This window comes from Mus caroli, unplaced genomic scaffold, assembly GCF_978045245.1.
Source record: "Mus caroli unplaced genomic scaffold, Mus_caroli_1 scaffold_6, whole genome shotgun sequence".
Taxonomy (NCBI): domain Eukaryota; kingdom Metazoa; phylum Chordata; class Mammalia; order Rodentia; family Muridae; genus Mus; species Mus caroli.
In genome coordinates, this window is record NW_028227261.1 from 8,458,566 (window position 1) to 8,485,244 (window position 26,679).

The following is a 26,679-nucleotide window of genomic DNA, read 5'->3' on the forward strand; positions in this document are numbered from 1 at the left end:
ATATCAGCAGGGAGCGTTGTGAGAGCCCATGGCTGGAAGGACAGACTGTCAGTAGACCGTGGGACTCCTGTCTCTCAAACCCAGTGCCTCATGGCCTCTAGGGTGCACAGTCTCTACTATGAACTGGGAACTGGCTGGGACATTCCTTTCCAGTTGCCTAGACCTGTGTTACCTGTCACTGCTTCTTAGAGTCTTTGCCAGCCCTTTCTGCAGCCATGAACATGGAATAAACTTTGGGTGGCCCCCACTGCACCCTGAGCACACCGGTCTGGTTATACTTCAGGACATGTGCTATTAAGCCCCAAGAGCTCATGTCTCTAGCTGCATATGTATCAGAAGATGACCTAGTTGGCCATCATTGGAAAGAGAGACCCATTGGTCTTACAAACTTTATATGCCTTAGTACAGGGGAATTCCAGGGCCAAGAATTGGGAGTGGGTGGGTAGGGGAGTGGGCCGGGGGTGGGATATGTGGGACTTTTGGGATAGCATTGGAAATGTAAATGAAGAAAATACCTAATAAAAAAAATATTTCTAAGAATAAAAAAAAAAAAAAAAAAAAAAAAAAAAAAGATCTAACATCCATGTAGCCCGGGCAGAACTCCAACTCAGTTTGAGTCCTTGTTTGAACCTCAAGAACTGGCATTACAGGCATGCTACCACCACTCTCTGCTAAGAGCTGCCGTCTGTCCATCTCTTAAGGTAATCTGGCTATGGTGCAAGTGAGGCCCTCAGCACATAACCCTCCTGGGTAAGGTCCATTTCTTCTTCTCAGGTAGAGAAATAACTGTTGGCTTAGGGACATGGCAAGTAAGTGATAGGGACAGGGTTTTGAATATGGTTTCTGCGATTGAAGCTATTGTCATCAGTGGTTACAAGGTAGAAGAAAAAGCCACAACCAAATGTGCTTCACTGTAGCCTCTGTGGCCAATGTAAAACTCCAGCAATGGCCATAAGAACAAATCAGTGTAGGAGCCGTAGGGAATGCCCAGCTAAGTATAAACTGTTGCTGTCATTTATATGATTTTTGCCTCCCAGGAGACTTTTCCCCAGGTTCGAGGCTTTTTTTGGGGGGGGGTGTTGGAACTGGGGAAGGGGGTACAATTGGCTTCTAGTAGACAGAGACTAGAGGGGACCTGAGCAATCCCTAACCACTATGGACAAAAACCCATTTATCCTAAAATGTCAGTAGTGCTGGAGAAGGCTTGTCAGCAGATACCACTCAAAGGTGCCTCCGAAGCTGTGTGACCTCATGTGACCATATGGCCTTAGTGTGAGGCAGAGGGAGGGACACAGTGCCTAGTCCTGGTAGGCAAAGACCCCTGAGGCCCAGAGGATGTAGAAGTCTGGAGGAGGTGGGTTAGGCAGGTCAGACTGGAAAGGACTGGTTCCCTAAGTGGCTGTCCCATAGTCTAGTTTCTTACAGAGGAGGGGGAGGTTACTGTGTTTGTTGAGCTGGTGTCTCTGTGTAGCCCATGGTGATCTGGAACTCATGTGTTTCCTAGACTGGCCTGGAACTCAGGCAATCCTCCTACCTTAGCTCCCTAGTGCTCAGTGTTACAGGCCTGCTTCTTAATCTGTTTTCTGTTGCTACACTGTTACAGAATACTATAGGTCTGGGTAATTTGCAAAGATGCAGGGGTATCCAGCCTTTTGACAGTTGCCACCAGATGCTGTCATCTTCAAATGTGTTGAGCTGGTTTCCTAGCTATCTTGGGACACGTGACACTCAGGCTACCGGTTGGATGCACCTGGATTGGAAGTTTATATCATTGGGTGTGGTGGTGCACATCTGTAATCCCAGCATTGGGAGGCAGAGGTGGGAGAATGGAAAGTTTCAAAAAAACCAATAATGGATTAAACTGAAGCATAGAAGTTGATGAATTCTGGAAGTGGTGCTGTGGTGGAGAACATCACATGGCCAGGCAGAGGGTGCACGTTACCTCTGATTTCTCTTCCACTGAGGCCACACCGTGGAGGTCCACTCTCCTGATCTCATCTAGTCCTGCCTCCTGAGTGCTTGGATTAAAGGCATGAACAACCATGCCTGGTTTATCATCCTGCTTTCTTATACAACCTAGGGCCACTTGCCTGACCACAGTAGTGCCTACAGTGAACTGGGTCCTTCCACATCAATCACCAATCAAGAAAACACTTCACGCCGGGCGTGGTGGCGCACGCCTTTAATCCCAGCACTCGGGAGGCAGAGGCAGGCGGATTTCTGAGTTCGAGGCCAGCCTGGTCTACAAAGTGAGTTCCAGGACAGCCAGGGCTATCAGAGAAACCCTGTCTCAAAAAACCAAAACCAAAACCAAAACCAAAAAAAAAAAAAAAAAAAAAAAGAAAACACTTCACAAGCTTGCCTACAGACCGATCTTGTGGAGGTATTTTCTCTACAGATTTACCCTATTCAGATGAGTCTATCTTGTGTCAAGTAGACAAACAACCCCAAAACTGACCAGCACAGATATCAAACACATTCACACCATAGAAGTAGGTGAAAGGAGTTAGTAACAACCAGTTGGATGTACCTGGAATTGGAAACAACCAGTCATTCAGGAATTGTGTACATTGAGGCTGGTGAGTCGGCTCATCCGGTAGTCACCTGAACAAATCGGATGACCTGAGTTTGATTCCCAGAACTGCCATGTAAAGGGTAGAAGGAACTGACTCCACACATGTACCCCCTACATACATCATTCGCGAGTGTGCGCACACACACACACTAATAATAAAAATTAAAAACAATGTATGCCTTTTAGAGGATCCTTGAGTTTTGTTCATTTGTGGCAAAGTTTCCCATGTAATCCAGGCTGGCCTCTCACCTGTGATCCTCCTGCCTCAACCCCTGAGTACTGGGATGACCGACATGAACCGTCATGTCCTGTCCAGGGTTGTTTCTAATAGTGACCATTTTCTGGTATGTGCAATTCATATACACAGTGGAAAAGTCGATCAAAATAGGAATAACGGACATAAGAAAAGCCCCCTGCAGTTGAACCCCAGTACTCCCTAGACCCATTTCTAGTGGCAGTCCGCAGTACTGGAGGAACCTTGCCATTGAGGGGTTAAAAGAAGAGCCTCACAGTTTCGAGTTCTGGTTTAGGCAAGCCCAAGTGGAATGTAAGATTAGAAGCCTGGGAATGGGCTCAGCAGTTCCCTCTTCTATCCAGGTTGGGATGAGAGCCTAGACCAGAGCTTTCAGGGAGGTTACAGCAGAGGAAGAATGGACAGGAGAGAGTTTAGGAAAGCTCCTCCAAGCCTCTGGCTTGAGTAAGATTCTGCCAAAGGGAAAGGAAACCGTTTTCAGTTTTGTACTCAAAGAATTCCCTGGGGAGGCTGGAGATGATGGAGGAGGAGATACTTAGTGCACACTATACCCCAAGGCAAGTGCTGGGTGTGTCTCCAGTTCAGAGTCAGACGTTCCAGACAAGAGGCTGCCCTATGGGCAGTGACTACAGGCCAGCTCCCGTGACTCACCTCTCTGGAGACTCGTAACTGGCGTGCTGATCTACCTCTGAGGCTGTTTGTGGCATGACTGTACCCTGGCTATAGGGCAGTGCCAATCGGTAGAAAGCTTAACATGGCAGCTAAGGTGTGTCGGTGAGATGACTACAGTCCTAGCCCTTGGGAAGCAGAGTAAAAAGGTCATCCATTCAAGGCTGGTTTGGGCTACATAGTGGGAAGCCTGCCCCCAAACAAACAAAAGCAAGGTCACATGGGCCACAGACACAGTTAAAATACTCAGCTAGCCATATTATCTGCTTTTAAATACTTGGCTTGTTGTTTTTATTTAATGTGTATGAGATGCTGCCTGCATGTATGGAAGTGTATCAGAAGTGTGCCTGGTTCCCCCTGGAGGACAGAGAGGACACTGGATCCCCTGTATTGTAGTTACCGATGTGAGCTAACATGTAGGTGTTGGGTCCTCTGTAAAAGCTATCTCTCTAGGCCCCAGCCATATTTATTTATCGTGTGTGGTTGATGCACACATGCCCTGGCTCTTGTACGGAGGTTAGAGGACTTTTTATGAGCAAGTTCTTTCCTTCCACCATGTGGGTTCCTGGAGATGGAACTCAAGCTGTCAGGCTTGGTAGCAGCCATTTTTGTTTTTTTTTTGTTTGTTTGTTTGTTTGTTTTTTTGGTTTTTCGAGACAGGGTTTCTCTGTATAGCCCTGGCTGTCCTGGAACTCACTTTGTAGACCAGGCTGGCCTCGAACTCAGAAATCCGCCTGCCTCTGCCTCCCAAGTGCTGGGATTAAAGGCGTGCGCCACCACTGCCCGGCCTGAGCCATTTTTGTGACCACCACTATTAGCTCTACTTTTAGAAGTAAGAAGAAACGGGGGGGGGGGGGGAGGCGATTTAATTAAGATAATGTATTTCATTTAGCCCAGTTTATCCAAAGCTATAACAACACATCAATATAAAAATACTAATAAGGTAGTTTGCATTTCTTTTTATATTAAACATTGGGGCATTTCTCAGTTTGTAGCAGCTGCATTTCAGGGTCTCAGTAGCTACAAGTGCCTGGTGGGTGATACTACAGAGCCCAGACTTGGAGCCCTCCCAGCTTGGGGTCCTATGCAGTATCCCAGTTCTTGGAACAAAATGAGGGGCCCGTGAGTGGCGTGTGAGGTTGGATAATCATGTCCTGAATGTCCTGGGACTGAGTGAAAATTAAAAACTGCATGTTAGATAGCCAGTGCAATGACTGTCACCTAGTAGCTGCCTGATGCGTTGTGGCTGCTGTTTAGTTGCCTCAAAGGCAACTGAAGGACAATTACTTCACCCTAACGGTCTGTTTGTTCCCTTTGAAGACACTCGGATTATGAAATGCGAGTCTGGATTTCAAAGCTGACAGGTGTTATACAGGGTCAAATTCTGGAGCAGCAACAACAAAAAAGGCGCACGCAAACCTCTAATGGGTACCCTTGTCGTGTCCTGCCCGCCCCCCTCCCCGCCGTCCACCCTCTCCCCTCCCCCATCCCCCGCCCCGTTCTCCAACCCCTGCTTGACAGCTCGAGGCTCCGCCCTACCCCACCCTGACGGACGCTGATCCAAACTACAACTCCCATGACGCACTGGGAGCCCCACCCTACAGCTTACGTCATCTGCACAGGACACGGGACGGTTACCAGGCACGCGGGGGCTCCTTTTGGAGCCCGGAGTCCCTAGACACTGTGGTATAGGAGTGGTAGGGTTGAGGTGACAGCGTCCAGAGGCCATCGCCTCATCCGGGCTGCAGAGGGGCGAGTGACGAGCGCAGCCCCCTCCCCTCCCGCTTCTCTCCGTGTGGCGCCGGCTAGTGACGTGTTGGGTGTGATGGCCGCCTCGAGGCCGGGAAGGTGAAGGTGAGAGGGCGAGCGCGCCGGGGTGGTGGAACCGGCAGGCCCGGGCGGGGAGAGTCCTGAGCCACCCGGCTTAGGACGCTGGGTCTCTGGGGCCTCTGGGCCTCGGGCTCGGGCTCGGGTCACACGGGCGTTTCCCCTGTTCCGGCCTCGCCGCCAAGCCCTGCTCGGCTCTGAGGAGGGGGCGGGCCACCGGACTCAAGGCTGGGAGGTGGGCTCCTCCTGTCAGCTCCCCACACCCTGCTCTTCGCAGCCCTGTGATCTCCATTTCAAGATCCCTGACCCATTCCCGGTTTTCATCCAATACTTTTCTTTTTTTGCCAGCAATTTTTTTTTCAGCACCCAGTTCACTGCACCCCACTTACGGTGGAAGTCTTTTTACTTATATGCTTTTTCATTGCATCGTTAAGACCCTGAGGGTTGGAGCTATTCTTATCCTTCGCTCACCCTAGCACCTAACACATTGAAAGGCCACAGTGAATACTGAAAAAGATAGCTGTTTGGAAGGAGAAAGGCAAAAACTACTGGTCTCCATCTCTTGTAGTACTTTCTATCCTGTTTTCTTTCTTTCTTTCTTTCTTTCTTTCTTTTTTTTTTTAATTTATTTTCCTGATCAGGTGACTGATTGACAAGCCCAGCTGTATTAACTCTTTTTTTTTTTTTTTTTTGAGACAGGGTTTCACTGTGTTCCCCTGGATGTCCTGGAACTCACTTTGTAGACCAGGCTGTCCTCGAACTCAGAAATCCGCCTGTCTCTGCCTCCCAAAGGCTGGGATTAAAGGCGTGCGCCACCACTGCCCGGCTCTGTCCTGTTTTCTAACTTTGCCAATCATCTCTCCCTTCGTCAGAAAAGGACTTTTGATTGTCCCCTTCTTGTCTTAGGTAGGAAAACACAGTGAGCTTTGGAGTCACAGCTAGTGTATTTTGGTGTCTAGCTTGGCTGCTTGGCTCTATACATCTTCCTAGTACTGTAGGGGCCAAGTTTGCTCCATAGACCTTTGTCAGGTCTACTTTTCTTCCTCTCCTCTCCACTCCCCTTCCATTTCTAGTTGGCAGTTCCCCAGTCCTGAAGGCCAGGCCTTGTCCTGATTCAGCTCCCTCCTCTCTCTGGCTGTGTCTTAGCGAGGACCTCATTGGTGCCTTGCATTAGCACATGGCTAATGTATTAGCACACGGCTAATGTGTTTGTCTCGTTGTCATTGTTATTGTCTCCTCCCCCTCCACACACACACTTCCTCACTTGCTCCCTAAACACCGCAATGAGTAAGCTTCCCTCAGGGATGAGTTAGTTTGGCTTTAACACCTGATTAGACATATTTTGCATTTTCTTTCCTGGTGCCCAGTGACCCCTGCTTTTTTTCCTTTCCAGAAGCTTGGACAGGTGGAGTCAACACCATCAGGGGCCAACCTGGACCTGAATCAGCACAGAGGAGACCTCGAGTTCTTTTCATCTTTCTGACTCCAGCCATGTCCACGATGCCCAACCTGTGAAGGTCTCTTACCAGCTAGAAAGTAAGTGGGAGCTGTGGTTTGGTCACCATGGATCTAGATGAAGAGCAAAAGGGTGTGTTCTGCTGGCTCTCGGCTGGCGAGTCTCTCCGAGTGGATCCTGGAGCACAGAGCTTGTGGCTTCCAACTCGTGTCGGAAGGAGCTGCTGTATCTCCTTTCTACTTCCACGGGGATTTCACTGGTTGACAGTTCAAAGCATGGCCAGGATCTGTCCCTCTCCTCCTTGTTTGTTTGTCCCTGTGCTGGCTCCTTTCTGTCTCTGCTTGGCAGGGGTTGATCCTTATCATGGCTCCAAGAGTCTGCTGTGCCCTTTACCCTCTGTACTCTTTCGTTTCAATTTCTCAGCTTCTCCTCTGTTCCAGTTGTACAACAGACGATCTCTGGACCTGTTTTGTTTTCTCTGCTAGGAGTTGCTGCATATAAACTGGGTAAGGAGGTGGTGTGGATTCAGGGAGCCACACCTGGGATCCAGGCACCTTGCACTGATTTTTGCTACTGCTGTGCAAACACCTAATACTCTTCCACTAATAGCCTGGGTCAACGCAAAGCTCCTGATGGGCTTCGAGGGCTGTGCTGGGTCTTTGTTCAGAATTGTGTTTGTTTCTGGTCTTAAGTTTATAATGCTGTTATGGTGCTCCTGCAACTTCCCTAAACTGCAACCCTTAGAATTTTATCTCTTTATTTTTTGGCTTTTCCAGACAGGGTTTCTCTATATCCCTGGCTGTCTTGGAACTCACTGGGTTGAACTCAGAGATTTGATTGCTTCTGCCTCTCACGCACTGGGATTAAAGGCATGCACTGCCACTGCTGGGCTGATCCTTGGAATTTTAAAGCCTGTTAGAGGTCTCTTCTCAGTCCCCGTTCCCTCTCTTTTGAGACAGGCAGGGTCGCATGAAACCCCGGCTGGCCTTGAACTCCCAGGTTAACTGAGGATGGCCTTAAGCTCTGTTTTCTTGTTATTTTTTTTTTCCAGATTTATTTTGTGTGTGTGTGCGTGCGTGTGTCACAGTGCACATGTGGAGGTCAGACAACTTGTGGGAATTTGTTCTCTCTACCATGTGGTTTCAGAGGATTGGATTTAGGTTGTTGGATGTGGTAGCAGCAACCCAGCCTTGAACTAGTGACTCTCCTGCCTCCATCTCCCAAGTGCTAGGAATACAGTAGTGCCCCATCAGGCCCACCTAAGAAGTGTCCTCATTGAACAATTAGCTGGATGCAGAGCAGTTGCAGTGACACTGTGTTTAAGTCTTCCTTTCTTCCCAGGTCTCTGCCACAGTCGTGTGCACAGAAGTGATTTGATTTTACATACTGATGTCCACAGGAACTTTTTTCGCATGGACCATTGGGTACAGCTAGAGTTCTGGGGATTACTCTTTGGGAAATGCTGCTCTTAAATGCTTTATTCAAAACTGGGAGCATAGCCGGGCGTGGTGGCGCACGCCTTTAATCCCAGCACTCGGGAGGCAGAGGCAGGCGGATTTCTGAGTTCGAGGCCAGCCTGGTCTACAAAGTGAGTTCCAGGACAGCCAGGGCTATAAAGAGAAACCCTGTCTCAAACAAACAAATAAACAAAAAAACCAAAAACCAAACAAACAAACAAAAAACTGGGAGCACTGTGAGGGTGTCAAGAAAAACCCCTCAGAATATGCCATTTAGTGTAACTAACTGATATTGGAGCTGGGCCCTCTGATCCAGCTGTACTCAAGGGACAGGTGCCATGTGCCTGCAGCAAGCCATCAGTGGTGAGGCCTATCAGGGCTTTCCAGAAGAGGAGCAGGAAGTCAGCCTCCTCCCACCACCCTGTGGGGAAGGGAACTGCCAGGCAAGACCCCAGATAGTAAGGGCTCTTGGGGGCTCTTATGCATGTATTTTGCACATTTGGTACCTTTGTGCAGTTTGCTGTTTGGAAGGATTAAATTTCAGAATCTGAAACATTCTTTCATCTCTGTTTACTGGCTGAGCTCCAAATACTTACTTGGAAACTGCTTTTCAGGAAAAATTGGATTTGGGTATTTAAGGATGGAAGGTTTTAGATTGTTTTCCTGGGAGTGGGGGTTGTTCACTAAGCAGCCTGTCCCCGTCACAGCTGTGGCTGGGGAAGGTGGGAATGAGGAGGTGTTATGCTCTCAAAACTGGCTTTCTGGAAGCTCAGCACCTAGGCTGTGTGGCTGTCCTCTGTGGGTGGGGGACTTCTGAGTTAGGAGGATGGGAAGAGCATGCACAGTGGATAGAAAAGGAGCATGCTTCTAGGCAGAAAGCAGGGTCAATTGCAGACTCTGCCTGGGAATTAACAGAGCCAGAGAGACTGGAGCCCGCAGCCCCTGTGGGAGGTATCTGTAGAGCTAGGACTTGGGGCTGCAGACTCGAGATCAGGGCAGTTTCTGGCCAACTGAACACCCAGCAGGCACTTAACAACCACTTGGCTTTTACTCGAGTGCATGCCCTTGAGTCTCGCATGTACTGAATGCTGACACCTCTTGGTTTGTACCCTTGGGCTTGCAGACAACGGCCAGTGGCCAGCGTCTTGGGAGCGCCCTATTCTCTATGCTCAGCAGCTATCAGTGACCTTTTTTCTTCAACCAAGTCACTTGTGGGCTGGGCACTACTTATCTCCTCCAGCTGACCTGTTTATTCTGTTTCCATGGTAGCAGGTGTAAGGCATGCAGGATGTTAGTAGGGTTACTAACCAACATTGCTTCCCAGCGTCCCAGGCTTGGCTGCTGGATGGTCATGAGGAGAGTCTTGTGATCTGGCTGTAGTTTATTACAGTTTGGGACTGTGAGTTGCTACTACCTTTGAACCCTGACTGCTGAGCATTTTGCTTGTGCTGTCATGTCTAGTCATCTTACAACTTACACCGTATCTTACTTGTTGAATATAAAGAAACCAGGATTCCAAAGTGAAATGACTGGCTTGGATTGCTGCAGGAAGAACACAGGGACTCTCACTTTGTGCTGTTGATTTTAAAGTCTTTGACCTATGCAACCTTGCCACATCCTACTCTCTCTCCTCCCTTCCCTGTTCTCCTCTGCCTGCCTTACCCTCTGACTTCAGGGCACTCTCCCTTTGCTGTGTTCAGTGCCCATTCTCAGAGCTCTATTTTCTTTCCTAGTTGAGAAAACTCATCTCAGATGCTGACTATGGTGGCCAAGCCCATGCTTGTATGTAGCACTTGGGAGATAGAGCAGGTGGATCAGAGATCAAGACCTCCATTAAACCCTGTTTTATTATTCCCCCCCCCCAACCCGGAGAAAGAAGGGGAAGGTGGAAACCCACTGTGCTCATTTCCTTCCCTGGCTCCTGCAGAGTCTGTAACACTACAAAAGAGTTTACTGATTTGAGCAACACAGGTTCGTCTCTATGTCTGGATCTGCCTTTCTCCCTACCTTGACGATGGCCTTTCTCAAAGGCCCAGATTTAGCACTCGACTTGTGCTTTTCCTCAGGAAAGTTTTCACTGGGAGGGACCTTGTGCTGCAGCTATTGTTGGGTTATTGTTGGGTTATCTTGTGTGCTTATTCATGAACAATGGCGAGAGGCTTGATGGTACCATGGTTAGGGTAGCTCTGCAGTCACAGGACCAGACCCACACCGTTTCCTGGTCCCCTCAGCCTGGAAGGGCTTTTCTCTTTTCATGTCCCAGGCTCTGCAGGCTCTGCTGAGGGAATAGTCTCTCAGTGGTTGGAACTCTGAGTAGGACTGTCCAAGGCTCCACTTGGGGGCTAGCCACACCCGGGAGACACTGTGGCATATGTTTTGACTTTTGACCAAAGATCTCTAGGACTTTGGAGTTAAGTGTCATGGCTTCTATGAAGACGTGAGAGATTGAGGAAAGGACACACGAGATAGACTAGCAGAAATTAAATGTCTGGTGTCATCCCAAAACAGTATAGGGCCTTTCCTTTCGTGTCCAATTAGGCTTCTGCCATAACTATGACAGGAGGAACTGAGAGCCTTTTGCTGCAGTCCTTTATTTGTTCATTTGAGACTGGATCTCACATAGCCCAGGCTGACGTTAAACTCACTCTGTAGTCTCAGCCGGACTTGAACTCCTGATCTGTTGTCTTCATCTCCCAAGTGCTGGGATCTCAGGCATGTGTTTCCATGCTTGCCTCAGTACATGTCTGTCTCACTTGAGGATCACTTTTCTGTGTCTCTACTCCTTAAGCAAACAGACTCAGTAAGGCCATTAGGAATGAGGACCACAGTGTTCCTGGACTGCAGTGGTCACAGAAGGGGGTGGCAACCCTGACCTTGAATGTTCTTTGCTCTTACTGTCTGGTGTTCTCCGTTGATGGTGTCAGGAGATAGGTCTACCTGTCTTTTCTACTACTTCTCCTCCTGAGGAGCTGTGTGTGTGTGTGTGTGTGTGTGTGTGTGTGTGTGTGTGTGTGTGATTTTGAGATCCAAGATCTCTCCCTTCTCTCTGAGGTACTGGACAGTGTTGAACAGGCAAGGCAGGGATAGCTAGCATAGATCTCAGGGCTCTGCAACCAGACATTTGTGAATCCACACAGTGTGACATGGAGATGGGCCCAGGTGTGCTGAGAACTCCCTTCCTATTTAAGATGTTTGGGACCTTGTCTCTCTTGAGTGAGTTGGGAGCTCCCCATATTCTTGGTGGTCCCAGTTCTCGTCCCCAGCAGCATGGCCGAACACTTAGTGTGCCTGTGCTCACATAGTCTTGGTTCCCTTGCAGCGAGATGTCCCTGCTCTTTTCTCGATGCAACTCCATCGTCACCGTCAAGAAGGATAAGCGACACATGGCTGAAGTGAATGCTTCCCCTCTCAAGCACTTTGTCACTGCCAAGAAAAAGATCAATGGAATCTTTGAGCAGCTGGGGGCCTACATCCAAGAGAGCGCTAGCTTCCTTGAAGGTGAGCTGGGCCCCTGCTTAGGCAGGCCACTCATGCCTAAATGTGTCATTGCCCTCAACTGTGCTCTGCCTGGATCCCTGTGGATTCTGAGTACCAGGAACCTTAGGCTCAAACTATTAATATTAAGTAAGGAATTCCTATGTTTTATTTGAAGATTTTCTTTTTTTGTTTGTTTGTTTGTTTGAGACAGGGTTTCTCTGTGTAGCCTTGGCTGTTCTGGAATGTCTAGACCAGGCTGGCCTTGAACTCAGAAGAGATCCACCTACCTCTGCCTCCAAAGCGCTAGGCCTTGGCATGCACCACCACACTTATGAGACAGGTTTCTGTGTAACCCTGGCTGAACTAGAACTCACTCTGTAGACAGGGCTGGTCTCAGAAATCTGCCTGCCCCTGCCTCCCAAGTGCTGGAACTGAAGGTGTGTGCCACCAAGGGTAAGTGAATCTTATCCCTGTCAAAATTTTAGGCAAGCAGGCAGGATGTGTGGTGTGGTGATTGTCTCAGAGGGTGAAGCCTGGCTGACACAAAGTCTGTGCTCCATCTCCAGCACAAGCATAGGTTTGGTGGATGCCTGTATCCCCAACATTTGGGAGACTGTAGAGGGGGAGCAAGAGTTGGAGGTCTTCACTGCTAGTGAGTTTGAGGCCAGCTTGGACTTTGTGAAAACTTGTCTCCAAAAATCAATCAAAAACGGAACCCTAAAGGCAGGTAGACTAAGGTTTGAGACTTACCTGACACCTGAGTGTCAGAGCGTCTGAACTAGCTTTGCCCTGGTGTCTCTCTCTAATGCCACAACCCATGAGTTATATTTGGCCCAGTTCTGGCTGCCATAGCATCAGGCACTGTTGGGTGTTGATTATTGTGGACAGGGTGCCCTGGTTGGTATTTTTAGATTGGCAATAGAAGTGCCAATAGCAAACTCATGGAGCTGCCTTTTCTCCAGTTACTAATTTTGAGCACAGCCTCTTATCAGTGAGGACTGCTTCCTAGAGCCCCTTTCTGTCTGAGAGCAGCTCCAGCGACTAGCTGTCTCCGGCTCCCTCTAGAAGGGCGCCCTGGCGACAAATAGATCTGGAGCTTGTCTGTGGAGACCCATGTGCTTTGTCTTCTCTGTCCGTGGTTTTCTTGTGTGTGGGAGAGAGGTTCCTATGAGACTCAGACTTTTCCGGCTTTTCTGCAGACCTTGACAGACACAGAGGTGGTGCCGCAGAGGTTGACCATCTCTCCAGCCTGCTCATTGTCTCACATGGGCAAGCCAGGACGTGAGGCCGACCCCTTTAAAGAAAAGGACAGTGTCCGGTTTTGTTAACCTACCTGTGCCTTGCCCTGTGCATGGGACTTAAGGAGAAAATAATGTCTCCTCAGTAGACAGGTTTGAACCTGAATCTTACAGTCCGATTGAGGTTGAGCTGATTGTAGATCACAGCGTGTTTACTGAGCAGTAGCTCTGCTCTGCCTTCCCAGATCCCGGCCTTCCTCTGCCCTGAGCCATTCACTCATGTGACGTTGTGGACAAGCAGGTGTTTCAGGAAGGTGTCCTGTCATGGTTCTTTGATGTGTCTCTGTGAAAATATGAGGCCCTTGTTTATTGGCCACAGGAAAGGAAATAGGCTGAGTGTTTTGAGCTGCTGGGGATCGTTGTGGTCCTGGGAAGGATGTTTCCTTCCTACCCAGGCTAATAACGAGGGCTGCTCAGCCTGTAGGCACTTGTTCAGTGGAGCATTGTGCCTGAGAGCCAGCTACCTTCTCTGGGGCATTGCACAGGTCATGCCCATGTGCCCATATAAGGGAGGAATGTTGATGCATCTGGGCCACGGGGAGGGGGTGGGGGTGGGGTGCATGTTAGCTGGGTCACTTCCTTTCATGGTACTAACTAGAGTGAAAACTCACTAGGTAGTCTATGACATGCCACTTGTCATACTCCAGATGCTTTGGGGAGTGCTCTTGGGACTGGGACATGCATGCCAGATAACTGAAGACATCTGCATGCCAGATAACTGAAGCACTTGGCTGGTGGAAGGGTGAGGCAGATCTTAGGCCCATCTTGTATAGTGATTTGTTTTTAACCTATCTGCCTGTCAAGGGCACTGGAGAAAGGCAACAGGGTCATCTAAGCATCCATTCACTCAGCCAGTGATGCTGCACCTGCTGGTCTAGCAATCGCACAGCGGATAAAGGTGAACTAACTAGTTAGGTCAGAGTGAGTGCCCAGACAGGGACCTGCTAAGGTCGCAGTGCAGCCAGGGACGGCTTCCTGGGCCTGTGCTGTGTGAGCTAGACCTGAGACCACACTACTCCACAGCAGATTGTCTGCTCCTCAGAAGAAAGGTGGGGAGGGCAGCAGCAAGTAGAGCCTAGAGGGCAGGAGGCTTGTGAGTTTGGGGAAAGGTGTGGGGGCTGACAGGAAGCTGAATGTCAGAGAGGGCCAGCTGGGTCTGGGCCAGGTCAGGAAGGACCTGTCAGTGTGACATGGAGTGGGAAGGCCTAAATTCTAGAGCCAAGCTGCATGATTCAAATTGTGTATCGTGTACAGGAGAAAGCTCAAATGAGACCATGTTTGAAAACTGACTAGAGGGATGGCAGGATGGCTCAGTAAAGACATTTGTCTCCTCCATGCTTGACAACCCAGAATCAGTCCCTAGGACCTACATAGTAGAAGAGAACTGATTCCTTAAGTTGTCTACATTGTGACACATGCATGCCACACGCTAAATAAATAAACAAATCAAAACTGACCGTAACAGTGCCTGGCATGTGAGCGCTTTGTAAACATTTACCAAGAAATATTGTGACTGATGGGGTAGGAGAGATGGCTCAGGGGTTAGGAATACTAGCTGCTTTGTATTCTGGTTTGGTTCCCAGCACCCAGATGGTGGTTCACAACCATCATAACCCTGGTTCCAGGGAATCTGATGCCTTTGCCTGACCTTGAAGGGCACCAGGTACAGATGTGGTACACATATACACATGAAGATAAAACACTGATAAACATAAAAATCAACAAACACATAAATACATACATACATACATACATAAATGCGTAAAATCTAAAAAGAGAAAAAATAAGGCTGTTGAGATGGCTTGGCAGGCAAACACACTCACTGAGCAAATCTTTTTTTTTTTTTTTTTTTTTTAAGATTTATTTATTTATTATATGTAAGTACACTGTAGCTGTCTTCAGACACTCCAGAAGAGGGTGCCAGATCTCGTTGCGGATGGTTGTGAGCCACCATGTGGTTGCTGGGATTTGAACTCTGGACCTTCGGAAGAGCAGTCGGGTGCTCTTACCCACTGAGCCATCTCACCAGCCCTCACTGAGCAAATCTTGAGACCTGAATTAGATTCATGGAACCCAGGGGAAGACAGGAGGAGAGAGCTGACGCCAAAAGTTGTCCTCTGACTGATCTCACACGTACTGTGGTACACAAAACCCCTCTGTCGTGTACACACACACACAATGAATTTTTTTTCTTTTAAAGAAAAAGTATTGGGGGCTGGAGAGATGGCTCAGTGGTTAAGAGCGCTGGCTGCTCTTGCAGAGTCCGTAAGTTGAGTTCCCAGCTCATCATCATCTGTAGTTGGATCTGATGCTCTCTTCCAGTGTGCCATAAATAAATCTTTTTTTTTTTTTTAAAGTACTGAAGAGTCAGTGTTCAGGTACTCACCCAGCACTTGGCATTTGAATGTTTGTTTGTTTGTTTGTTTGTTTTGTTTTTTGTTTGTTTGTTTGTTTGTTTTTCGAGACAGGGTTTCTCTGTGTAGCCCTGGCTGTCCTGGAACTCACTTTGTAAACCAGGCTGGCCTCGAACTCAGAAATCCGCCTGCCTCTGCCTCCCAAGTGCTGGGATCACAGGCGTGTGCCACCACGCCCGGCCTTGAACGTTTTTTTATTAATACCTTGGGAAGTTGCAGTTCTTTTGAGAGAAGATGCTGCATGGGGGAGCCCTGTCAGTCTTGCTTTTTAGTCTGTTCACAGCCACCTCACAGTAGGACCACTGTATGGAGTCTGGGTGGGTGTTCCACCTTATGTCAGAGCAGGGAGTCAACAGAGGTGGTCTTGTGTGGGAGATGAAGGGAGACTGTCAGTCTGGCGCTCCTCTGGCCACACACTGACCCACTGTCATCCTCTCTCCAGACACCCACAGGAACACAGAACTGGACCCGGTTACCACGGAAGAGCAGGTCCTGGACGTCAAAGGGTACCTGTCCAAGGTCAGGGGTATCAGCGAGGTGCTGGCCAGGCGGCACATGAAGGTGGCTTTTTTTGGCAGGTGAGTACTTTGAAACCCTCTCTGCTTTTCTTTTCCTGGCGTGGGGAGAGACGCAGGGGAGGCAGGGCCCTCGGCTGGGAGCAGCGGCACACCTGACTTCATGTGCTGCTTTTGACTGATTTTTTTTAAAGGGATTTATTTTTTATTGATTTTGTTTTTGTTTTTGTTTTTCGAGACAAGGTTTCTCTGTATAGCCCTGGCTGTCCTGGAACTCACTTTGTAGACCAGGCTGGCCTTGAACTCAGAAATCCGCCTGCCTCTGCCTCTCGAGTGCTGGGATTAAAGGTGTGCGGCACCACGCCCGGCTTCTTTTCTTCTTTTTTTTAAATTATTTTTAAATTTTTTTTATTTTATTTTTTTTAAAGATTTATTTATTTATTATATGTAAGTACACTGTAGCTGTCTTCAGACACTCCAGAAGAGGGCGCCAGATCTCGTTTCGGATGGTTGTGAGCCACCATGTGGTTGCTGGGATTTGAACTCTGGACCTTCAGAAGAGCAGTCGGGTGCTCTTACCCACTGAGCCATCTCACCAGCCCCCCTTTTTTTTTTTTTTTTAAATTACATTTTTATTTATTTGTGGGAGATATATGAAGGTCAAGACACTTATGAGAGTCAGTTCTCTCCTCTGTCTGTGTCTGGGATCAAACTCGAGTTGTCTGGATTGGTAGCAACTGTTTTTACCCACTGATTTATTTATTTATTTATTTATTTTTACAGGAGCACAAATCTACTTTCATTTGTTTACTCTCCCTTAGTTTAAATCCGGGATGGGTACAGCATCACACGGATTCATTCTGTGCCAAGAGGCCTCTGCGGGAAGGTTGCTTGGGAATCTGGCGTGACCCACACCACTGCTTCCGTGGCCGAGTTACTTTTCCCCAGATCACTCTGGGTTTGTTTGGTTTGCCTCCAGGAGTCACCGTATTGTGTTTTAGTGGTTTTTTTTTTGGTTTTTTTTTGCTTTATGTTTTGATTAAGTAGAACTCTGTTTCATCTCAGGCATAATCGCCTTCAATTTTAAGAAGAGCCGTGTACTCTCTTTGGTTCCGGAGACCTCACTTGTAGCCAGCAAAGATGGCCTTGCACCACAGCCTTCCAGACAGACTAGCTTTTAGAAGTCCTGTTCTCAGCAGGCCTCCACAGGCGCCAAGATGGCGGAAAGAAGATCTTATTTTTAATTGTGATTCTTAACATAAAAATCTTCATGGAAGTTGCTAGAGATGGAGCCCAGGACCTCTCACCTCTGTGTCTGTCACTGGGCTGAGCCTTGGCTGAGTCCTTAGAAGCTGTGTGTCCCATGTTGATGTGTGCCTGCTGTGCAGCTTGTCCCGGAGCCTTTCCTCTTGTGAGACGGAAATGGTTCTCAGTAAATAGTGACTTTCTGATCCCCACTCACCTCAGCCCTTGGCAGCTTTTATTCTGGCCTCAGACCAGCTGCTGTGGCCATTTCGCCTCAGCCTCCTGAGTGCTGGGATTTGATTAGACCTAATCCTCACCAGGATGCCTAAAATTGATGAAGAATTTACTGTTCTAGACACCACATACATGGAATCATACAGTATTTTCTGGAGGTTGATTGATTGAGACTCTGTCTATGTAACCCAGCTATGTAAACTAGGTTGGTCTCTAACACACAGAGACCCTCCTACCTCTCTCTCCTGAGAGCTAGGATTAAAGGCGTTTGTTTGTTACTGCATCCAGCAGTATTTCTCATTCTGTTATGGACTTGCCTCAGCATAGAGTCCTCACAGTTGTTGGTCCACAGTGTAACTTGTGTCAGAACTTGTTCTCCGTGTGTGTGTGTGTGTGTGTGTGTGTGTGTGTGTGTGTGTATTTGTACAAATGGACTGGTGATTGTTGATGTGTATCTTCCTCAGTCGCTCTCTACTTTATTGAGGCAGGTTCTCCCTGAAACTGGAGCTGGCTAGTTCTAGCTTGTCTAGGTAGCCAGGTTGCCCCAGGGATTGGAGAGCTGAGCAGGTGACCGCCACACCTCCCTGGCTCCTCCATGGGCTCTGGGGATCTCCCAGCCCAGCTCCTTCTTTCATAAGGCTGACTGTTTGATTGCATGTGCATTTGACATTTTATTTGTTCCTCTCCATGAACGTTTGAGTTGCTAATGTCACTGTGTGTAGTCTGTAGATGTCCTTTCTGGTTCCTGCTTCTGGTTCTTTTGGATGTGCACTTAGAAGTGGGGTTGGTGGAGAATTGGAGAATGCTGTCGTTCTGCTCTGCAGCTTCCTGGGTCCCACTGCTGTTTTCTCCAGGAGCTGCACTGTTGTACAGCTCCTCCGCATGCACCTAGGTACCTTCCTGCACAGCCTTGGCAACACGGGTCTCTGTTGTCATAGCGGCCATGCCTCTGCGGGAAGTCACAGCCTAATGTGGGGTTCTTGCTTTTTATTTATTTTTGTTTTTGATGTTGGAGATGAGGGCCATACAGGTCTTCAGCTCGCAGGCTCAGGTGGTCCTGCCACTGCCTAAGCACTGGGACCTCCATTGTTCTCCCCATGTGGTTAATGAGGTTGAGCTGTTTTCTGTGTGTTGATTGGCCATTGACACGTCTAGGAGAAATGTCTAGTCCTTAATTAGGTTGTTCTTTTGGTTATTGTTGCATTGTAGGAGCTTTTAAATATACTGGTGGGTTTTCTTTAGAGGGTTATTTATTTTTTACTGTGTTTATGAGTGTACACACAGAAGGAAGTGTCGGTCTCAGTACAGGCCGGTGGCATTTATCCCACTGGAACTGGAGTTCCAGACAACTGTGAGCTGTCCAACATGGACTGACCCTGGGTTCTCTGCAAAAGCAGTGCAGGCTCCTAACTACTGAAGCAGTGGGTGGTTGACCCCTTGGTAGGTTGAATGACCCTTTCACGGGGGTCACCTAAGGCCATCAGAAAACACAGATATTTACACTGCAATTCATAACAGTACTAAAATTACAGTTATGAAGTAGCAACAAAAATAATGTTATGGTTGGGGGTCACCACAGCATGAGGAACTGTCTTGAAGTGCAACAGTTGAAAGGCTGAGAACACTGCACTAAACCATCTATCTCTCCAGGCCTTTAATGATATTTTCACTCTGTCACTTACAATCCTTTATGTGATGTAGTCTTGGACTCTTTAACTGCCGAAACTTCCCCTTTGTTTTAAGATTTTAAATGTAATAAGGAGAATCAGGCACTAAAAACAGTACCCAAGGCTGAGGTATGTTTCAGTTTGCTAAGCTCTTGCCTGGTATGCACGAAGCCCTGAGGCCTAGCATGATGGCATACCCGCACCTACAATCCCAGTGCTCTGGAGGTGGCAGCAGGGTGACTAGGAGCTTAAGGTCATCCTCCATGTGGAGTTTGAAGCCAGCCTGTGTCAAAAACAAGTTAAAATTCTCCCAGGCTGAAGGTCTGTAGATAAGGCAAGATGCTTGGCACGCAGTGGCACTGTAGTGAGCACTGTGTCTCAAGTCCTGTTCCCGATGATTCGTGCTCTCAAGCATGTCTTCGGCTTCTCTGGCCTCCCCTGGAAGGTGTGGCCTGGCCCTCACCTGCGTGCTAGTGCCTGCCCATGTCACGGGGCACATGGAAGCTGGAGGCTCTGAAGCTGTGTGCTGCTGAGGGTTGCATGCAGAGCAAGACTGAGCGTTTAGCACTAAAGCTTGGAGTGCACAAGTCTGCAAGTAGAGCTCTTGGCAAGAAGCAGGACATAGACAGGGGCTGTGCTGGCTAGAACACTAAAGGAAGCTTCCCCTTGGCCTGGCACTGGTGGGTCTGAGAAGTGGGGCTTCATGTGTGAGGAGGAGCATAATAGGAAATGAGCCACAAAGCAGGCTCAGTGTGGGGAAGCAAGGACATGGGATCATTTGGACAGAAAGACGACCTTGGAGCAGGGACTGTGGTTTAGTGGGGAGCACTGTTTACTTTGGAAGTAGGCAGTCTCCATCGATGCTTAATGAGTGCTGCTGGCCTGTGCGACAGGTCACATGCTCACACCAGCCGCCTGCTGCACCAGCTCCCTGCAGACAGGTCACATGCTCACACCAGCCGCCCGCTGCACCAGCTCCCTGCAAGCTGCTCTGAAGTGATGAGAACATAGCGGGTTCAGGCTGAGGGATGTTTCATGATTTTAATAAACACACAGCTCTCTTTTCAGTGCTGCCTGGGCACCATTGACATGGCAGAGAACAGACTCTGGAGCCCTAGGCTGGGCACTATAGTGTGACAGCCCAGACATTGTTGCTTATGGCCTCTGTTGTTTCATCCTAGGACGAGCAATGGGAAGAGCACCGTGATCAATGCCATGCTCTGGGACAAAGTTCTGCCATCTGGGATTGGTCATACCACCAATTGCTTCCTGCGGGTTGGGGGCACAGATGGCCACGAGGCCTTCCTCCTCACAGAGGGCTCAGAAGAGAAGAAGAGTGTCAAGGTAGGTGCACCTTGGGCGGCAGTGACAGCAGTTGTGACAGAGCTAGCACATCAGTGTCACAGCTCACCCAAGCTCCACGCTTAGGCACTTTGTGGAGGATTCTGAGATATCTGGGAGGGTCAGAGTGGGACACCAAGAACAAGGCCCACCTTGAGGGTGAGAGGCAGAGGGAGCTGGCTGGCCTGTGCACTGAGCAGGAAGGGGAGCACACATGCTCTTCTTGGGCTTGCCTGAGGGCTCCCGAGTGCTCTGGGAGTCTCACGCAGCAGCCAGCGGCCGGAGTACTCTCATTTCCTGAGAGGCAGCTGTGCTCTGCTTGGAGCCAGGGATGCATTTTGATTCATAGGAAATTAATCATTGCAGAATAAACCAAGCTTCAGGGTGATGTTTGAGAAATATGCTTAAAGGGGGAGTGCAGAAAGCTGGTTCTTCCTGATGCACGCAGTGAGAGAAAGGGCGCTGGAGAGACGGCTCCTCTTTCTCGGTTGTGTCTCCAGCACTGTCAGGTGTCTCACAGCCTCCTGTAACTCCAGCTCCAGGAGACCCAACACTCTTTTCTGGCCTCTCTGGACGCCCATACACACACATGCACATAGAAAAAAAATTAATGAAGCCGGGCGTGGTGGCGCACGCCTTTAATCCCAGCACTCGGGAGGCAGAGGCAGGCAGATTTCTGAGTTCAAGGCCAGCCTGGTCTACAAAGTGAGTGCCAGGACAGCCAGGGCTATACAGAGAAACCCTGTCTCGAAAAACCAAAAAAAAAAAAAAAAGAAAAAAATTAATGAATCTTTAGGAAAAAAAATACTATTTTATCAGTATAAGTGTCTGCCTATTTGTATGTCTGTGTACTACATAGATGCCTGGTGTACACAGAGTATATCCAGGACAGTATTGGATCCCCTGGAACTGGAGTTATAGTTGTGAGCTGCCATTAGGTGCTGGGAAATTAACCCAGGTTCTCTGGAAGAACAGTCAGTGCTCTTAACCACTGAACCATTTTCCCAGCCCTTAACTTTTTTTTTGTTTTGTTTTGGTTTGGTTTTTTTTGTTTGTTTGTTTGTTTTCGAGACAGGATTTCTCTGTGTAGCCCTGTCTGTCCTGGAACTCACTCTGTAGACCAGCAGGCTAGCCTCGAACTCAGAAATCTGCCTGCCTCTGCCTCCCAAGTGCTGGGATTAAAGGCGTGCACCACCAACACCCGGCCTTGACTTTTTTTTAAGGCAAAGGGTAGCCTGTTTGTTGGTCAGCCATCCCAGGCTGACAATACTTCTTCCTTAGCCTGATAATTATTTCCTTCCTCCACCATCAGACTGTGAACCAACTGGCCCATGCCCTCCATCAGGACGAGCAGTTGCATGCAGGCAGCATGGTGAGTGTGATGTGGCCCAACTCCAAGTGTCCGCTCCTGAAGGATGACCTCGTGCTGATGGACAGGTAAGAGGGAGACATGTTCCTCGAAGCCTAGTCAGAGGGTACCAAGTCTCCATTTCTGGGTGATTCGGGTCCAGAGTTCCTGTGTCCCCTCTTTGCTTTGTTTAAGATAGCTCAACCAAATCCTTGTGCCTCTTGGATTTCTTCCAGGGGCTGGTTGGTTATCGTGCCCATTGCAGTGCCTTGGCAGTGCCTTGCAGATGTCCCAGGAGTGGGATGTTTGAGTGATAGGAGGGGCACTGAGAAGTGGGGGTGGGGGTGCCTTACATGCCAACCAGTATGTCTGGGTTCTGCTGGCCCAGACACCCACTTGTTCTATTAAACAAGGCCTTGAGCGACTTGTGCAAGCAGATCTAGGCTCCTTGCTCCCTTACTTCCTTTCCTTCTGGAACACCAAAATATAATACTGTAAAGACTGTAGCCTGAGACAGTTTAGGACCTGTTTAATCATTCTGTTTGCCTTTGCCTGAAATGCCTTTGGCAGACTGGGCCTTAGCAGTCCTTGGGACATTGGCTCTGGGAAGGCTGATGGCTCCAGAATTGTGTGTGTGTGTGTGTGTTAGGTAGCATATGTGGGCATTTTGTTCCTCTTGAAGGAATGGTTTGCCCCTGCCCTTTGGACACGTTACACCTACACCAAAAAAATATACAGTGCTGTGGCCTGTACAGAACCTGGACTCAGACACAAACTTGAGAGTTGGGCATGGCAGCAGGTGCTGTAATTATGTCTCTAGAGAGGTGAATGTCTAGAATTCATTTTGTTTTTATAAAAGTAATGGGTGCTGCTAGGTGGTGGTCTACACCTTTAATCCTAGCATTTGGAAGGCAGAGGCAGGAGGATGTCTGAGTTCAAGGTCACACTGGTCTACAGCCAGGGCTGTGTAGAAATACCAAGGGAAAAAAGTGATAGGTGCTAAAAACAAACTGGGCATCCCTCAGTGTGGTCTAGAAGGACGGGGATAGGAGGCAGAGACCTCCTCCCCTCCCACTCCTGCCACTTTGCAAGTCCCAGGGAAGTTCACACTGGGGCCCAAGCCCTGTGCCTGACCACACTGATTTACACTTGTCACCACAAGCCCTGGGATCGATGTTACCACGGAGCTGGACAGCTGGATTGATAAGTTTTGCCTGGATGCTGATGTGTTTGTGCTGGTGGCCAACTCAGAGTCCACGCTGATGCAGACGGTAAGTCTTGCTTCGCTTTGTCCCTGGGCCTGCTGGACAGGTGGTTAGTGGGGCCTGGGCTGGCAGGCCCCCTCCTCCATCAAGGTCCTGCCCTTGTCTAGGAGAAGCAGTTCTTCCACAAAGTGAGTGAGCGTCTCTCACGGCCCAACATCTTCATCCTGAACAACCGCTGGGATGCGTCTGCCTCGGAGCCTGAGTACATGGAGGAGGTAGGTGTCTCGCTGGCAGCAGTTTGGGGACTGCCAGGAGCCATGAGCACTGACCACTCAGATCTGCTGTGTGTCCCAGGCAGCCTCAGTTAAAGTCAGTGCCAGATTGCCCATGTACTCGCTGGTGGCTTTAATCTTTCCGCTCCCCTCCCATTCATTTTCCTTCCCTCCTCTTGATTTCTCCTAAGAGCATCCGTGCTGTGCTTGGGCCAGTAACTGGTTTACAGAAGCTCAGGATATACGGAAACAGGCTTTAGACAGATACTGGGGAGGAAGCTTAAGGAAGTGAAGGATGGGAGATTCTTCCTTCCTTTCTTTCTTCCTTTCTTCCTTTCTTTTTTTTTGTTTTTGTTTTTTTTTTGGGGGGTTTCTCAAGACAGGGTGTTTCTCTGTATAGCCCTGGCTGTCCTGGAACTCACTTTGTAGACCAGGCTGGCCTCGAACTCAGAAATCCACCTGCCTCTGCCTCCCAAGTGCTGGGATCAAAGGCGTGCGCCACCACCGCCCGGCTCAGGAGATTCTTAGTACAACTCCCAGCTCTAGTTTTGTGTGAACTAAAAGAAGGGATTTGTGGGTCCAAATGTGGCTCAGCAGTAGAGCTTTGGTTATAAACCCGTCTCCACATCTGAGAAGGATGGAATCCACGCACAATGCCTCACTTTTGGTGGGTGTTTGTGGAGGCTCTTTTTGTTGTTCTTGTTTTTTCAAGACAAGGTTTTTCTGTATAGTTCTGGCTGTACTAGAACTTACTCTGTAGACCTGCATACCAGGCTTCCCTGAATTTACAGAGATCTGCTTGTCCCTGCCTCCTGAGTTCTGGGATTAAAGCCCTGCACCACCATGTCTATGGAGTCTCTTAACCCTTTTAAATTCTACTAGTCCAGCCTAGTACATGGAGCTGGGACTGCCCACTGTGACGACTTGTTTTATAAATCAAGGTTCTGGGAGATGTGGCTTCTCAGTGTAGGGGCATTTAGGTTCTCTTCCTTGTGGGATGTCAAAGAACAATATTAGATCGACTTTCAAAACTTGAGGCAGTCTGGGACCTGTTCTGTGCCTCAGGAATCCCCAGGGAGGAGCTGGGGAGGATGGTGACTCCCGAGCAGAGGTGGTGCTGGGTGACCTTTCCTCATCCCTTGTGCTTGTTCAGCGTTCATCCCTTGCGCTTGTTGAGCCTTGTGGATCGGGTTTCCCCACCACTGCCCTGCTCATGCACAGCCGTTTGCCTGGCCCAGGTGCGGCGGCAGCACATGGAGCGCTGCACCAGCTTTCTGGTGGATGAGCTGGGCGTGGTGGATCGAGCTCAGGCTGGGGACCGGATCTTCTTCGTGTCTGCCAAGGAGGTTCTCAGCGCCAGGGTCCAGAAAGCCCAGGGCATGCCAGAAGGAGGTAACTGTGAGCTGCTGGCTTCCTTTTACTTGGTGTTTGCAGTGTTGCGTCTCTTCCTGGGTGTGTGGTGGAGACTGCTGGCAGTGAGGTGGAGAGCAGAGCCTGGAGGGAGGTTCTTGTCCTTAGAATCACCTAGGAGATCTCCCACTGGGCATGGATTTGAGGGCATTACCAGAGAGACTTGCCTGAGAAGGAATGACTCTTCCTGAAGGTGAGCTGCAGCTTGTCATGGGCTGAGTAAAAAGGAGAAAGCCAGCCGAGCACCCCTTCTTTCCATGTCTGTGCCCAGTGAGCTATGGGCCAGCAACCTCAAGTTGCTCCTAAGCAAGGCACCTGCTGCTGTTCCTTTCCACCATGACCTACTGTCTCCCCTCAGACCGAGAGCCAGAATAAGCCTGCCTTCCTCCCTGAAGTGGCTTCTCGGCAGGTGATTTTGGTCACAGGGCTAGAAAAGTAACCCAGAGAAGGATCTCCCCAATTACTTACCATGCAGTTTCCTCATGCACTGCTGTTCTCCTAGGCGGCGCTCTTGCAGAAGGTTTTCAAGTGAGGATGTTTGAGTTTCAGAATTTCGAGAGGCGGTTTGAGGTAAGTCTTTGACTCTGGTGTGTGGTCCTTCTGTCCTTCCCAGCTCTGTCTAGCCTGGCTGTGAAAGGGCAGCCTGGCCGTGGAGGTGACAGCCCCACCTCCCTCAGTCCCTCTCTCTGTTGTAGGAGTGCATTTCCCAGTCTGCAGTAAAGACCAAATTTGAGCAGCACACAGTCCGGGCCAAGCAGATTGCAGAGGCCGTTCGTCTCATCATGGATTCCCTGCACATCGCAGCTCAGGAGCAGCGGTGAGAGCCTACATGTATGATCAGACCCCTAATGCTGAGCTCAGTCCATGGGCCCATGCCCAGGCCACAATAGAGACCTAGTCACACTGGTCAGGAGGGCCACCCGGTGTCTCATCATCCCACCCAGCCTGTACAGTAAGGCAGGCTCCTTGTTGGAGATCTTGGCCTTTGTGTTTGTTTTTAATTTTCAGTAGTACGGGGTTCAGATCTGAGGCCTTTTATCAGCTAGAAAGGCTCTTTACTACCGAGTTGCAGTCCTGGCCCAGGGTTTGGTTTTGTTTTATTTCCAATAGATTCTTACTATGTAGTCCAGGTTAGTCTTGAACTTAAGATTTTATTGCCTCAGGACCCCACCCTAACATACCATATCCCACTTGAACCTACCTATTTTTTTTTGTTTTATTGTATGTATGCAAGTATGAATTGGGTTTTTTTTGTTTTGTTTTGTTTTTTTGAGACAGGGTTTCACTATGCATCTCTGGTGGGCCCAGAACTCTCTATATAGTCCAGGTAGCCTTGTACTCAGATCTGCCTACTTCTGCCTCATGAGTGCTTAGACTAAAGGGCCATTAAAACGTGATGGGGTACAGGTGATATGCTCAGTTTTCAGAGTGCTAACCTAGTATATAGGAACCCCTGAGCTCGTCTCCAGTACACACATACTGGCTGTGGTAGTGACATCCTAGAATCCTTTTATAAGCATTTTAGAGATGGAGTCAGGATGTAGGAGGATCAGAAGTTCATGGGCTCCTGTCTCAAAAGAACAAAAAGAAAAAAGAAAAACAATATGAGAAATGTAAAGTACAGGAAAGCTCAGGGAGCCATGTACAAACAACTCCCTTCTATTGGAGGGACTATGAGATAGTGTGGGCCTATGTTAGTGAGAGCAGAAATGGAGTCCACCTGGTCCTCGGGGGTGGTGGGTTCCTGTGCTCCACTCCCCAGATTATAGGAGCTTCCTGAGGAGAGCACAAAAGGACTGGAGGCTGCTGGGCACGTGCCACCCTTGTCGAGGCATGGCATTGCCTGTGCTGACAGTGTAGCTGTCACTACACTGGTGTTGCCAGCCAGCCTGGTGTCCTTGCCCTTAGCTCTTGTTGGGACACTTGCCATTGGTGCTGGGAACTGACTCCCATTTCCATAGCTCTCACCACAGTTGAGACAGGGCTGTACCCTGAGGTGTCTGGTGGTATCTTTTT

At 49.0% G+C, this 26,679-nt stretch overlaps 1 protein-coding gene across 6 annotated transcripts in view; it reads left to right on the top strand.

Annotated features, from left to right (window-relative positions):
• The first annotated feature begins 5,134 nt into the window (after positions 1 to 5,134).
• Positions 5,135 to 26,679, top strand: part of Mfn2 (mitofusin 2) — a 31,138-nt gene continuing 9,593 nt past the window's right edge. The window contains exons 1-12 of one of the 6 annotated variants that reach the window (XM_029476068.2): positions 5,135 to 5,351; positions 6,718 to 6,860; positions 7,204 to 7,286; positions 11,557 to 11,735; positions 15,869 to 16,004; positions 20,269 to 20,431; positions 21,741 to 21,865; positions 22,939 to 23,047; positions 23,149 to 23,256; positions 24,492 to 24,645; positions 25,166 to 25,233; positions 25,359 to 25,480. In XM_029476068.2, the coding sequence (XP_029331928.1) occupies positions 11,561 to 11,735; positions 15,869 to 16,004; positions 20,269 to 20,431; positions 21,741 to 21,865; positions 22,939 to 23,047; positions 23,149 to 23,256; positions 24,492 to 24,645; positions 25,166 to 25,233; positions 25,359 to 25,480 (1,160 nt within the window). In that variant the 5' untranslated portion in view covers positions 5,135 to 5,351; positions 6,718 to 6,860; positions 7,204 to 7,286; positions 11,557 to 11,560. Of the gene's footprint in view, positions 5,352 to 5,374; positions 5,560 to 6,210; positions 6,231 to 6,548; positions 6,612 to 6,717; positions 6,861 to 7,203; positions 7,287 to 11,556; positions 11,736 to 15,868; positions 16,005 to 20,268; positions 20,432 to 21,740; positions 21,866 to 22,938; positions 23,048 to 23,148; positions 23,257 to 24,491; positions 24,646 to 25,165; positions 25,234 to 25,358; positions 25,481 to 26,679 lie in introns of those variants that run through there. The other 5 variants (XM_029476072.2, XM_029476070.2, XM_029476071.2 and 2 more) reach the window with 5 other exon arrangements.